This window comes from Sturnira hondurensis, unplaced genomic scaffold (genome assembly GCF_014824575.4).
Source record: "Sturnira hondurensis isolate 20B ecotype Veracruz unplaced genomic scaffold, ASM1482457v3 Scaffold0019428, whole genome shotgun sequence".
NCBI lineage: Eukaryota > Metazoa > Chordata > Mammalia > Chiroptera > Phyllostomidae > Sturnira > Sturnira hondurensis.
This window is the reverse complement of record NW_028092059.1, coordinates 5,347,399-5,359,913: the sequence shown is the minus strand read 5'-3', so window position 1 is coordinate 5,359,913 and position 12,515 is coordinate 5,347,399. Positions and strand designations below refer to the sequence as shown.

General features: G+C 38.9%; 1 protein-coding gene across 4 annotated transcripts in view; it reads right to left on the bottom strand.

The window, feature by feature from the left end:
* Positions 1-12,515, bottom strand: part of MBD5 (methyl-CpG binding domain protein 5) — a 173,944-nt gene that overhangs the window by 35,647 nt on the left and 125,782 nt on the right. For all 4 annotated transcript variants that reach the window (XM_037027789.1, XM_037027792.1, XM_037027793.1 and 1 more), the window contains 2 exons: positions 11,749-11,929; positions 5,078-7,210 (listed from right to left, as the gene is read on the bottom strand). In XM_037027789.1, coding sequence (XP_036883684.1) covers positions 5,078-7,210; positions 11,749-11,929 — 2,314 coding nt within the window. The remainder of the gene's footprint in view (positions 1-5,077; positions 7,211-11,748; positions 11,930-12,515) is intronic.

Genomic DNA, 12,515 nt, shown 5'->3' with positions numbered 1-12,515 from the left:
CACCTTTGATTACACAGACTCAGTGTCTAAAGTCAAACATATTTTAGCTTCTTTTTTTTTTTGAACACAGGGAAACATTAAACCAGGAATATGTAAACAAAGCAAGAGGTGTAACCCTGGTATGAGGAAACCTTCTTAAACAGCAAGACACAGCCTGTTGTAAAAATATCTTACAACAAAGAAGAAATGGCTCATTTTGCAAAAATTAAACCAAAAGAATACATAGGTTATTATCACACAGTCAATAATTTAATAAAGTTTTGGTATTTGGTTAAAAACAAGAGCAGAGGGCAACTTTTAACTTACAAGCCTTGTGCATGAGGAAAAAATGTAGTTGGCATTTAAAATTGGGGCAGAAATGCTTTCAATAGAAACTACTACATATTCAGTCACAACCTCAAAAACGCCTCTGGCTTTCTTCACTCTACGTTAGTCTATAAGAGACTAGATTACTTCTACAGCAACTTCCCGTATTTTGAGAGGTCTAACTTACATAGTACTGTCTACCCTTGAGCATTTTTATCCCATAAATCTGTTCGTACCTGTAACATGTAGGGAATGACAATTTCCCCTTATTTTCTTTCTGGCATGTTCTAAGAATAAATAAATACACAGAACAAAACAGCAACAACAAAAACAATCTCACTACTTCGCAGTTCTTTACCCAGAGTGTTCTTTTGTGGTTTCTATTTCATTTTCTTATACCTACCATATCAATGGTTGTATGGAGTTTCAATCAAACGTATTTTGTTCTAAAATAAAACACTTTCTTTTCCAGAGTTTAAAAAATATATCTATATAAATATCCACAAACATATACTTGTCGGTTTATTTATATTCTTCTCAGTCAATGCATATCTTTAAGTGTTAAGGCAAATAAATGTTTGAATTATTTTCTCTTCTAGTACAAACTCATACTCTGCCCCCTCCAAGGATTTATTCTCATGTGTTTAGAAGAGTTGATTAAATGATTTTATTAGGAAAAAATAAGAGAATATGAAAAGCATTTTAAAGTGAAAAAATTGATATATTTAATGACTTTATCATATTGGAGGAAAGTAAAGCTCAGTTAAGTTGGTTAGCAGAGTAGTCTAAATGTTTTTCTTTGAAAATCGGGAAAAAAACAGAGGGCCAGGGAAAGGATGGGCTGTAACGTGGACAACAGCGTGAGGTCATCTGCAGAGGCCCGGGGCGCACACAGAACTGGGTCCCCTGCGGAGGCCTGGGTTCTTGGCACGTGTGTTTCTGTTCTAGGGCCAGCAGGGGCAGCAGTAAGAGGCCCGAGGAGGCACAGCCTGATGAAATTTGCTGGTCAAGGGCACCTGATTTTGGATTCCTCTCTAAACCAAAATACCACAGAACATGCTGAAGCTTGTCTTCTTTCATAAACTGAAAGCTGCTTTCAAAGCACAGTGGTGATGGCTCCCAGAACACACCTGCGCCCAGCAGTCTGCGTGTCTGCAGTGAGGGCAGGAACTCGGGCTGTGGCTGCCAGGTCTACCGTCACTTTACAATGTGAGGAATGCCACCAAGTATCCTACCGGTCAGTTTCTAGAGCTGTCAGGTAGAAATACTAAACTTTACTTGTAATTTGATACCACAAAGCTAATAGAGACCTGTGAACTTTACAACGCAAGCTCTAGAAAGCTTTAGGGGAAAGGCAATTTCAAAACTTCAGATAAAACTATTAAAAGCCTTGGTGGTCTTAAGTTTTACAAATGTTTTCTAAGCATTCCATATTTTATCTGATTTTGCTTTTCTTTTATGATCTTTGCCTCCCATTCACACTTGAGTGTGTCCCATAGAATTCACTGATAGGCCCCAAAGTCTGTATGTGGGTGTTTATGATGGAAAAACTCTTTAAAAGAAGTTTTAAACAATAAATTACCAATAGAATGAGGCATTTTCAGAGCAAGTGATCGCTTAACTGGTGTCTTAATGTAACATTTTTGGGCTGTTGCTTCTGAGAGCGGAAAAGGCACTGCACGGACCAAAGGGCGACCTGAGTTCTGCTCCGGCTCTGTTAGAGCAGAGTTGGCGGGGCCACCTGTGAGCCTCTTATACCCTCCCCCACGCTGTCCTGCTCTGGTGGCAAGACCAGCAGGTGCACCACTGCCTCCTGCAACAGTCTGATGACACGTGATCCACAAGGAAACCTGTTCTCATCTGAGTGAGATGATACCAATTCATTAAAATAAAGGTCATCAAATGCGATTCACAAAGGAAAGGCTGTGAATATTTTGGACACTGCCTTGGACATTTCATCCGCATTGACACATTCTAATCATTGTACACTATGATATCAAAATCCAAACAGAGAAGGCAAAAGTAAGTGACTTTTGTCTAAAAGTCCATCCAAAGTCTAAAAACGTGGCTTCTAATGTGTCAATGTGCTTCAATTCATTATCTGTTGGATAGTTTTTAAGATGTTGAAAGGGAAGACTATTTTTGACCACCAAACGCTTTAGTTGAAGAACTTATGCAGTTGAGAAGAAAATGGATTTTAGAGTTAGATGAACCTGAGTCCAAATCCTAATTCAGTTATGTATTATTTTGGGCAGTAATGTTCTCTGATGCTCAGTTGACTCATCTGGAAAATGGGACACAATACCTTATACTTTGGGAAACTGCATAAATTAGAAATAATATAGGTAAATCACCTGGCACATAATATGCAATCCATAATAGCTATAAGCAACATTTTAAGAATAAAAGTGTTTTTCTTCTCTTTTCTACCCGGTGTGCTAGGAATACCCAGCAAAGCTTACGGAGAAGATGGTGACCACCATCTGCTGTCTACCTCTGAACACCAGCCTGGGTGCTTGTTTGATGGATGGGTAAGTGTCAGTGTAAATAAATATGTAGTGTAAGAAGTGACAATGACAGAACATTCTGTGACACAATTCACTACATAGCAAAAAGAAAAATGGCATTAGAGACCTCTTCAATATTCAGCTTATCAAAAGACTTAATTTGTAAAGCTACTCATTTTCGTAACTAGCTACTCATATCAGATCTCAATGAGTATTTAATTTTATTGAGTTTAATATCTTAAAAATTCTTGCTGACCTAGGTATCCATCAAGCATATGCGTTCTGTTAGCTTACATATGATCATTCACATCCATATCATTTACTAAACATTTATTCTTGCCCCTTTTAGCTATTTATAAACCAACATTTTTTTTATACTAACAAATTTTCAACCTGTGTGTTTTGACACTCCCAGCACTGAGAATCCAGACCCAATATTTTACAGAGATGTGTGGAACAAGAAAATACATGTTTCAGACTATATAAAATAATTCTAAACTTTTTTAGAACAAGCAGAACAAGAATATAAATGTTGGTCTTTTCCATTAAAAATTTAAATACATCATTAATAAAATGCATACACTTCTCAATATGAATGGAGACCTGAAATGAAATTAAATTGAGGTAAAGGGTATCAAAATGTAAAGATATAATACGAGACTAACAATGCCTCATCTCAGTGATTGAAGGCATGCTTAATAAATACTGTGCATTTTTAAACAATTGCTTATTTCATGTAACTTTAATCTGTTATATGCATAAGATTAAATTTTCATTTGTGTGGAATTATCTAAAAAGAAATATGAATCACTGAAAAAGTGGAAGCCCATTTGGAGCAAGTATCCTCTTAAACACAAAAAATATTTTCATGAGATTCCTTAGATTACAAATATCAAGAAGGCACTAATGATTTCAATTATCTTCCCTACCTTACGTTCTTTTTAACACAAGGCGCCAATGAATAGTTCTTCATTAAACACTGACAATGGGACATAACACACAACGCAAGTCGTGGAGGATGGCGAGTGAAGTCGTGGAGGATGGCGAGTGAAGTCGTGACACAGGGTAAAGAACACTTGACTCCACCCTCAGCAACGAAGAGAAGAAAGAAGGTTGCCGTGCTTTTCGGGCAGGGTGGTACAATGCAGTCTGCACAGACCTACACCGGAGCTTATCATTAACAGCCTCAGCAGTTTTCTCATGTTCGGTAGCACTCCAGTTTTTAAAGCCCACTGTTTTCAGATCTGAACAATATCGTCTCTACAACCACTTTTTATTTCCTCCCTGTCATTTCCCACAAACCTCCCAAATCGTTAGTGCTGTATTTTAGATACTGTACTGTTTTCATCATAAAATTTTTGGGTGTCGCAATGAGTTTCCCTCTTTAGTGCCTCTTTACAGTTTTTAATAACAATTTCTAATGACTCTATTGCACAAAATACAGTTCCTTCTAATGTGTCTGCTTTTAAATAAATTTTCTGCATTAGTTGTGGATGAAGAGACATAATAAATTTGGGTTCGAAAACCTTACTGTCAATGCTAAAAACAATGGTTTAGTCCTACAAGGAAACTGTAGAAAGCAATTTCAAGATCAAAAATTCTGGAAATCGGGTTTTCAAGCCTTTTTTTATTAGAAAATTTAAATTATTGCCCTTTTTAAAAAGGGAGCTGTCAATGTCCATTTTTAAATTTTCTCTAACAAATAATAATAAAGGATAGCAAACTAGGATAAGAAAACACATTAGAAGACACCTTTCTACGTCATACAACTTCTGGTTACCTTTTCCTATCCATTCACCTATTTCTGGTCAGCAGCAAGAACAGAAAATCCATGTATTTTTGCCCTTTTGGGTCTTCCAAGACGAGCTTCATTTACCTGAACACAAACAAAGGCTAGGGGAAATGGCTTTCATGTTGGCGCCAACTGAGTGCACGGCTCGTGAACCAGCACACCCTGCCTTCCATGGCTTCTTCTGCAGCTTACAGTCCAATGGCTAGGTGACCAACTGAATGGTGACTGATACTTGAACTGACACAGATGGACAACAAATAACGGAAACACAGGGAATCCATCCCCTTGGCTGTTATTTTTTCTAAGAGACAGATCCCTAGCATTCTGTAAATAAAATTATAAATACTAAAGAAGTGATGAGAGTTTCACAATGGGACAGGATCATTTCTTATAATAAATATTTTGGTACAAATTTTTAAAAAACATAGAAAAGTTTAGTACCTCTGGGTACTTTTTTCTAATAAAACCATACCTGCTTCAGAACTTGTTTGATTATAGCTGCTAACAATGCTGTTTGGTATCACTGGAGTAGAGGACGTTGCGATTCTTGACTGAGGTGCATTGGGATGTAATGAATTTCCTAAAGCCATGCCCGACTGACTGAGCATCCCACAGTTCCCGCTAGCCTGAATCTGATTTATTAAACCTGCAAGATGGTGGTTTGGGACTGAGCTGTTACTGTGAACAAAGTTAGTGTTTGCATTGTGGCAGTGCACGGCTTCCCCTCTTAAAGGTATGTTCTGTGTCAATGAATTCTGAAGAACACTGGAGTTCATATTGGGATCTGTAAAATGCAGCTGGTTAGCAGAGCAAGGCAAAGCAGTATTTGAGGCCCCGCAACCCGGGGTACTATTGCTACTCAAGTGAGAGCTTTGACAACTCATAGACTGTAGTAACTGAGACATTGAACTGATGGGAAAAGAACCCTGACCTTGCTTCCTTAGCAAGTCGGGCCCAGGTTTAGGAACTGAAGAACTATCCATTTGAGACTGTCTGAGCAAACTCAAAACCGTGGTAGGTGGCTGTTTTCTTTTCCGCAGTGAGTCTTTTTGCTGAGACATCAGCTTATCTCTTAGTGCTGCTCGACCACTTTGCCCTTCACCTGTCGGGAGAAGCATGTTGGCAGTAGGAGGGAACATGGTGTTTAAAGTGCTATGTCCTTCAGTGTTGCCACTGCCAGCAACAGCTCCAGAATTGCTACTGCTGCTACTGTTGTTACTAGCAAGTTTGTTTTGATTTGCTAGCTGTGCTTTGGCTGCTGCTGAGAGTAAACTACTTGCTGGAAAGGAGGCAGCATTGTGCTGGTTCAAGATCTGATTTAAAGGCATTCCCAGCAAACCAGGCTGACTCTTTACAGAACCACTTCCGGCAGATGCAGTCGGAAAAGCTGCACTGCTTGGAGTATTTAGTACATTACTCATTCCAGCAATTAATGGGTTAGGGATATCCTTGTACTGATGATGTCCATCGGACTTGGTAGAAGGGCTTGATGGCATTGATGGCCTTGGGGACCCTATTGTTGACCTTGGTGACCTGGGTGGAACCTTGATACCACTGCAAGTGGCCTGGGGTCCCAGAGGTGGCATCATGAAATTTCCGTGATCTGATGATGTGGAAGATGAGCGTGATCTTTGGGGCGATGCCTCAATCCTTCCGATTCCAGCCCCCATCATGTGCACTGGGGATGTCACTGGAGAAGGGGACAGGGAGGTTGAAGCTGAATGCTGAACTCTTTGTACATGACTCCCATGATTCATGTGACCAGGTTTTACAGTTGGCAAAGGGAGATTACTTGGCAAAGGAACAACAGCAGGAGGCATGCTTACATTCATCACAGGTACCTGAGAGTGGACATTTGAATGGAAACTAGTTGGATTAATGATAACAGGGTTCTGATTCACCGGTTTACTAGGAATAGGGTCAAGAATGCCAAGTGGATCTTTCTCAGATGTTAATGGCTTTTTCTGAAGAGCACAAGAAGGTGGAGGGGGAGGTGGGCCTTGGGGTGGTTTGTGGTGGAACATTGCTCGTGGTATTTCCATATTAGTTGAAAAATTACACATTGGTTTTTTCATTACTGGACTCTTTGTAGTCAAGGTTGGGGAAAGAGGTATATTAGTCCTTCCAGCCATTGCACAGGATGACTGTACAGGAGAACCGTGTAGCATTACTGAAGGTGGAGAAAGAGGAGTCCTATTCAGGTGAATAGGACTAGAATTGGGAGCTCCATGAAAACCAGGATTATTTCTTGTGAAAACATCGGGGCTTCCAAGTGGGTCAGTCCTTGGAGAGATTGAGCCATCTCCATAAATCTGGGATCCTGACGATGCTGGGCTGGGCAGGCCCCCGTGGCTGCCACGGAATGGAGATTTCTGTCCGTGTTCACTGCTGCCCAATCTTTGCCGGGGGTAGACAGGGTGGAGTTCTTGTTGCTGGCTTCCAGGCAGTTCTTGTACATACAGCCTTCCCATGGCATTGGATGATCCAATCATTAACTTGAAAGGATTCTTACATTCAGGCATTACAGAATTTGTAATTCCTTCATGAGGCTTATTTCTTATGGATCTTGGAGTTGCTGCCCGTGAAGGTACTACTGGAGTTGCATCTGACGTGTGAGAGAGAGAAAAAAGTCTGTTAAGGAGTGTAAGTTCTTTTGTATTTGGGGGGGGGGGGGGGGGGCGNTATTTGGGGGGGGGGGGGCGCGTGTTGCGGGGAGGGAAGGAAAGCAGGAAATGAGGAAGGGATGGCACCTGGAAATAGAAATCTGCAAACAGAAGCCGTGCCTCTATGCAACTAGAAATTCTGCACTCAACATTAAACTTTGACTTAAAAAATGGACATTATTCTCCCTTAGTGGGCCAAAAGTTCTCAATTAACTGCTCATTATGCTTGTTTGCCTCTTGTCTGTGGAGAAAGGATGGAAATCTGAATCAGTTCACACTGACATTAGCCATTCCAATAATATTTAGAATATGCAAAATCAAGACTGACAGCCCAGATGGAAATGATGGTGTTACTATCTTATTGGATTTGAATTTTTTAGGAACACAGTTACAATAGAAAATTATCTTTGTGGCATATTTACTTGGGCAATTTAAATGAACTGCCATTTTCACCAGAAAAATCTGTTACCCTATTAATGTTTCTCTTCCTGAAACCTCCTCAGATGGCTAAAAGAAATGCTTCCTTATCCCACCATTTCTGTTGTGAGAGTAAAAGAGCCTTAATTTTTGTGAATTAAGTGAATGGGATTCAGAATCTTTTATAATGGGAGTGATAACAACAGTCAATGTAGTGATACTGCAGTCTTGTCTAGCTGCCCATCGAGTCTGTAACAGTGTAGTTTCTTTGCCGTTAATCAGTTGTTACTGCAAAAATGGCTTTAGTCAGTCAATTCAGGTAAAAAACTGCAATTCTTTTGTCAGGAAGACTTCCCACGCAAAATTTAGTCAGAGTGTTAAATCTTCAGTACTGAGTTCTAATTGAGAATTCTCTTTTTACAGAGTGCACTGCTCCCTCACTGGCCTTCTGGAATCCCTTTAGCTCCTTTGGAGATCAGACAGAACACAGGCAACAAAGGCACGCGGGCACGTCGGACTGAACTTTCACTTTATCCTGTCAGAATTTGAGGTTTAAGCTTTTTAGCCCCTAAGGATGTTTAACTGTTTTATAAAGTTATACCTTCTAAAGCAGGGATAGCAAAGATAACTGATTTCATAGGCCAAGTCCCATCAACTGGTGGTGGCTGCTCAGAGGGCTGTGATGAAAAGGATGCTGAGCTTTGCTGGGCTCCATGTGAGCCCGCTGAGTCTACCACAGGCACGGCGGATGTGAGTGGTACCACTCACACCACACTGGCCATTTCTCTTTGAGACTTACAACATATTGGCAGGTATATTTGAGTTCATCTGCAATCAGAAGTACATTGACTCAAATGAATACTTGCAAATTTAAGATACCTACACTTCTCCTACATTCTAGGTAGTATACATATCAAATCACATAATTTCTAAGATACTGGTTCTCAACTTGGGAGACACAGAGGTCTAGGTAGGGTGCGTTCAAGAAGTAAGAGAATGCAGTGTGGAAATGTGGGCTTTCTGTCTGTAGCATGGCGAAGACTTTTGATGGAGTGATTTCTGGACATAATATGTGAAGAGTTGAGAACCAATGATATAAGAGAATTATAGCAGATAAACTCCCCTGAACTTACTTTCTTTTAAAAAGAGATTTTTCAAGTTTGCAATAAAAATAATACATACATAAAAAATACATACATGAGGCACTATGTGTGGTGTATGGGGAGAACACAGTTGTCTGTATCAGCCCTGTTACAGGGCTGACGTGTCCTCTTCAGTAACTACACTACAGACTTGTGTCTTTTCTTGGGTATTTATATAATTATTCACAGTTAAATTATTAAAAATGTACACACTGGCTTTTTAAAAATATTCAACAGAATTTAGAAAACAGCTGGTTTTAAAAGGATTTCTTCCATACCTGGGGAAAAACAGTTACCATCTTTAAAATAACAGGAATACGAAATACACAACAGAAGTCATGCTGTACAGCAGAAGTCATGCTGCGGTTACATTCGGGTTAGGAACTCGAGTGTTACAAGGGTTGGTAAATATGAATGTAAGGTGCCCCTCAAGGGCTTTCATGGAGACCTTTCAAAAGAGTAAGTGGAAACTAAATATATGTTTATGAATGTTAGAGGTGAAAACTTCTATATGTTAAGAGGTGAGTCTTCTTAACGCTTAATTATTTAAAGTTCAACCTCATGATAACAGTTTAAAATGAGAAAAGTGAAATAAATGTTATGTCCGAAGCTAGTAAAACACTAGCAATTAATACAAAAGTACACCATTTTGAAAGGGAATAGACTTTTATATCTTATACCTGTACCAGTTAAATATTTACCTTTATTTTCAACCATGAAACTTGCATGTACAGGGTATGGCAAAGGACCAAATCATGACTCTGTTAAGTTCATTAAAAAGACAAGGCAGACTCTGTAGAAAGAGGCAGAACTGTTCGAAATAATATGATACGAGAACAGCAGCAGATATGAGTATATGCAAGAATGAAAACATAGTTACATCAAGGTGGCATGACACATGTGTTAAATAACTCATTACTATTAAATGTCTTCATTGTAATATCTTTTAATTTCAAAAATGTAGCTCATTAAAAGAAAAAGAAAAATCCCTCACAAGATTTTGTTTCCTTACACACCTTAGTGGAGCAAATATTTTCCTGATCTTTCCTGTTAAGGTTTAAAGGTCAGAGGGTTATTGGAAAGGAGCTCACTACCGGCTGCGACGTTCGTCTCTCCCTGCCCTGGGCACGCGCGTTCTGAGCGTCAGCCCGCACCTGTGTGATGTCACAGCTGCTCCTCTCTGTATGAAAGTCCGTACAAGACCCCAATTTACCCACACAGGCTTAACTCTCCCTCCAGTCAGATTAGTTTCCCCATCATCACTTCTACGCATTCTGGACAAGAATTTTCTTATTCCCGTCATATGTCTAAACCCTACCCTTTCCCAGATTGGTTGAAATCTGCTTTCTCTGATCACTACAGGCTACACTCATCATCTCTACTTTTCTCAGAGCTGTTGAAAACAACATCATTTTTCCTTCATAAACAAATGTTTCGACACTTGGCCATATTTTATTCTGAATTATTACTATTTAGGTGCTAAGTAGATCATAATATTTTAGAGAGAGTTAATACTCTAGCCCTTACAAAAAGAAGTTCCTCAGTCTCCAAGTATGATTCCACAGATTACATATTACTTGCAAAGGGAAAGGGGACCTTAACAATGGAGCAATCAGATGGATATACCTATAACCAAGCCATCCAACTTAATGTCATCAAGGACATAAAATCACCTATGCACTCTTCCTAACAAAAAATGTTTAACCTGAATATATATATGAGGACACAATCAGGCAAATCCAAAGTGAAGAACATCCTACAACCCTGACCTAGACTCTTCACAAATGTCAATGCCAGGAAAGAGTGAAAGAGACTGAGGAATTGGCGTAGGTTAGAGAAATGTCGCAACTAACTATAGTGCACAATCTCTGATTGCATCCTGAATTTAAAAAAGCCAGATTGAAACTAACTATAAGAAATTATTAGAACTGGAGAAATTTGAACATAGACTGCAGATTAGATAATATTGTATCAGTGTTAAATTTCCCAAATGTAATAATTAGATTTTGGTTTATGAGGAGAACGTCCTTGTGTGCTGAACTATTTGGGGGTCAATTTTTACAACATCTGCAGTTTCTGTAACAAAATTGTTAATTAGGGAAACTAGATGAAGGGTACGTGGTATTCAGTGAACTGTTCATGCAAGTTTTCTTTGAATTTATTTATTTATTTTTTAAAAAGATTTTATTTATTTATCTTTTAGAGGGGAAGGGAAGAAGGGAAGGAGAGAAGTATCAATGTATGGTTGCCTCTCATGAGTCCCCTGCTGGGAACTGGCCTGCAACCCAGGCATGTGACCTGACTGGGAATCGAACCGCAGTAGTGTAGTTCGCAGGCCTGAGCTCAATCCACTAAGCTCTACCAGCCAGGGCTGAATTTTTTTAGAAAGTGAAAGCATGCATACATACATATGAGCATGTTGGGGAAGGTACAAAAAGCTGCCGACAAGATAAGATCTGTTAGTAGGTGCTCAATAAATAGCTGTTAAATGACAGAAAAAAATAATACTGCTAGATCTTAAAAATACTGCTAGTTGCATTTGAACATTTGATACCACACACTCCAATAAAGGCTGCATTAGTTTCCTAAAAATCTGTGGCACTTTCCTTTTGTTAGCTGAGCTCTATACCTGCATAACAGTTCTATGTGCTAATCAATGCTGAGTCTAATTGTGTAACTAGATGGTTTATTTGGACAGGAAATTTTGGGAAACAAATTGATGAGAATTTTTCAAAAATTCTTGAAAAATTTTCAGAATGAATTTGCTCTTTGTAATAAAATGATAAAATATTCCTAACTTTAACAGCCATGTGCATGTTTGAAAAGTGGACTTGGAAAATGCTTGGCAAAGTGATTTCTCATGACTCCTCCAGGAGAGTGGTGGGGAGGCAAAGTCCTAAACCCTCCCCGGTGTTACATACTTGTTCCTCCTCCGGGACTGGTAAGCACCAGAGAAGGATGTGGGGCTTCCATGCTTTTATGAAGTGTGGCCACTGCGATGATTTTTCTTTTGTGTATGCATAGCTTTGTGACATCTTCATCTGCTTTAACGTCTTCGGCAGTTCTTTGTTTCACGGCAGCTCCAGGATCAAAATTAAACACCTGGAAAAGGACAGCCTTTGTTTAGAGTATGTTGTAAAAGCATAAAATAAAAAGATCCTTTGTTTAAAGAATGTCTTTATGTAGACTAAGCCACAAATCTGAATAAAATTTTCTCCAGTTTTTAAATGTAAGAAAAGCAACTCTATATAACTTGGTAAATACTTTTGCTGAACTCATGGTTTTTAGTGGCACAGTAAGTAATGGGAATTATCCTAATTCTAAGATAGCCAAGATAAATATATGCAAAGATATACTATCTGATAATGTTGCCAATATAGATATTTCCTGATGCTATAACAGTACAAAAATAGGTGAAGTTCAATTTAAAATCCACAAGCTGACATTTCTACATGCTAACTTTTCCTCTGGCTTAATTTTATTACTATATTAACATTACTTTTTGCCTATTAAAAATATGTTTCCCTGTTTTTTAAAAAATACTATTTATTGTGTACATACTTATGAGGTGTTTCAAATCAACTTTTTGGAACGATGTGACACACACATAAAAAGAAAGAAGGTGTCTGTTAACCTGAGTTCTGAAACCGGCACCGTAACAGATACTCAGAGAACATGGTCTATTTCT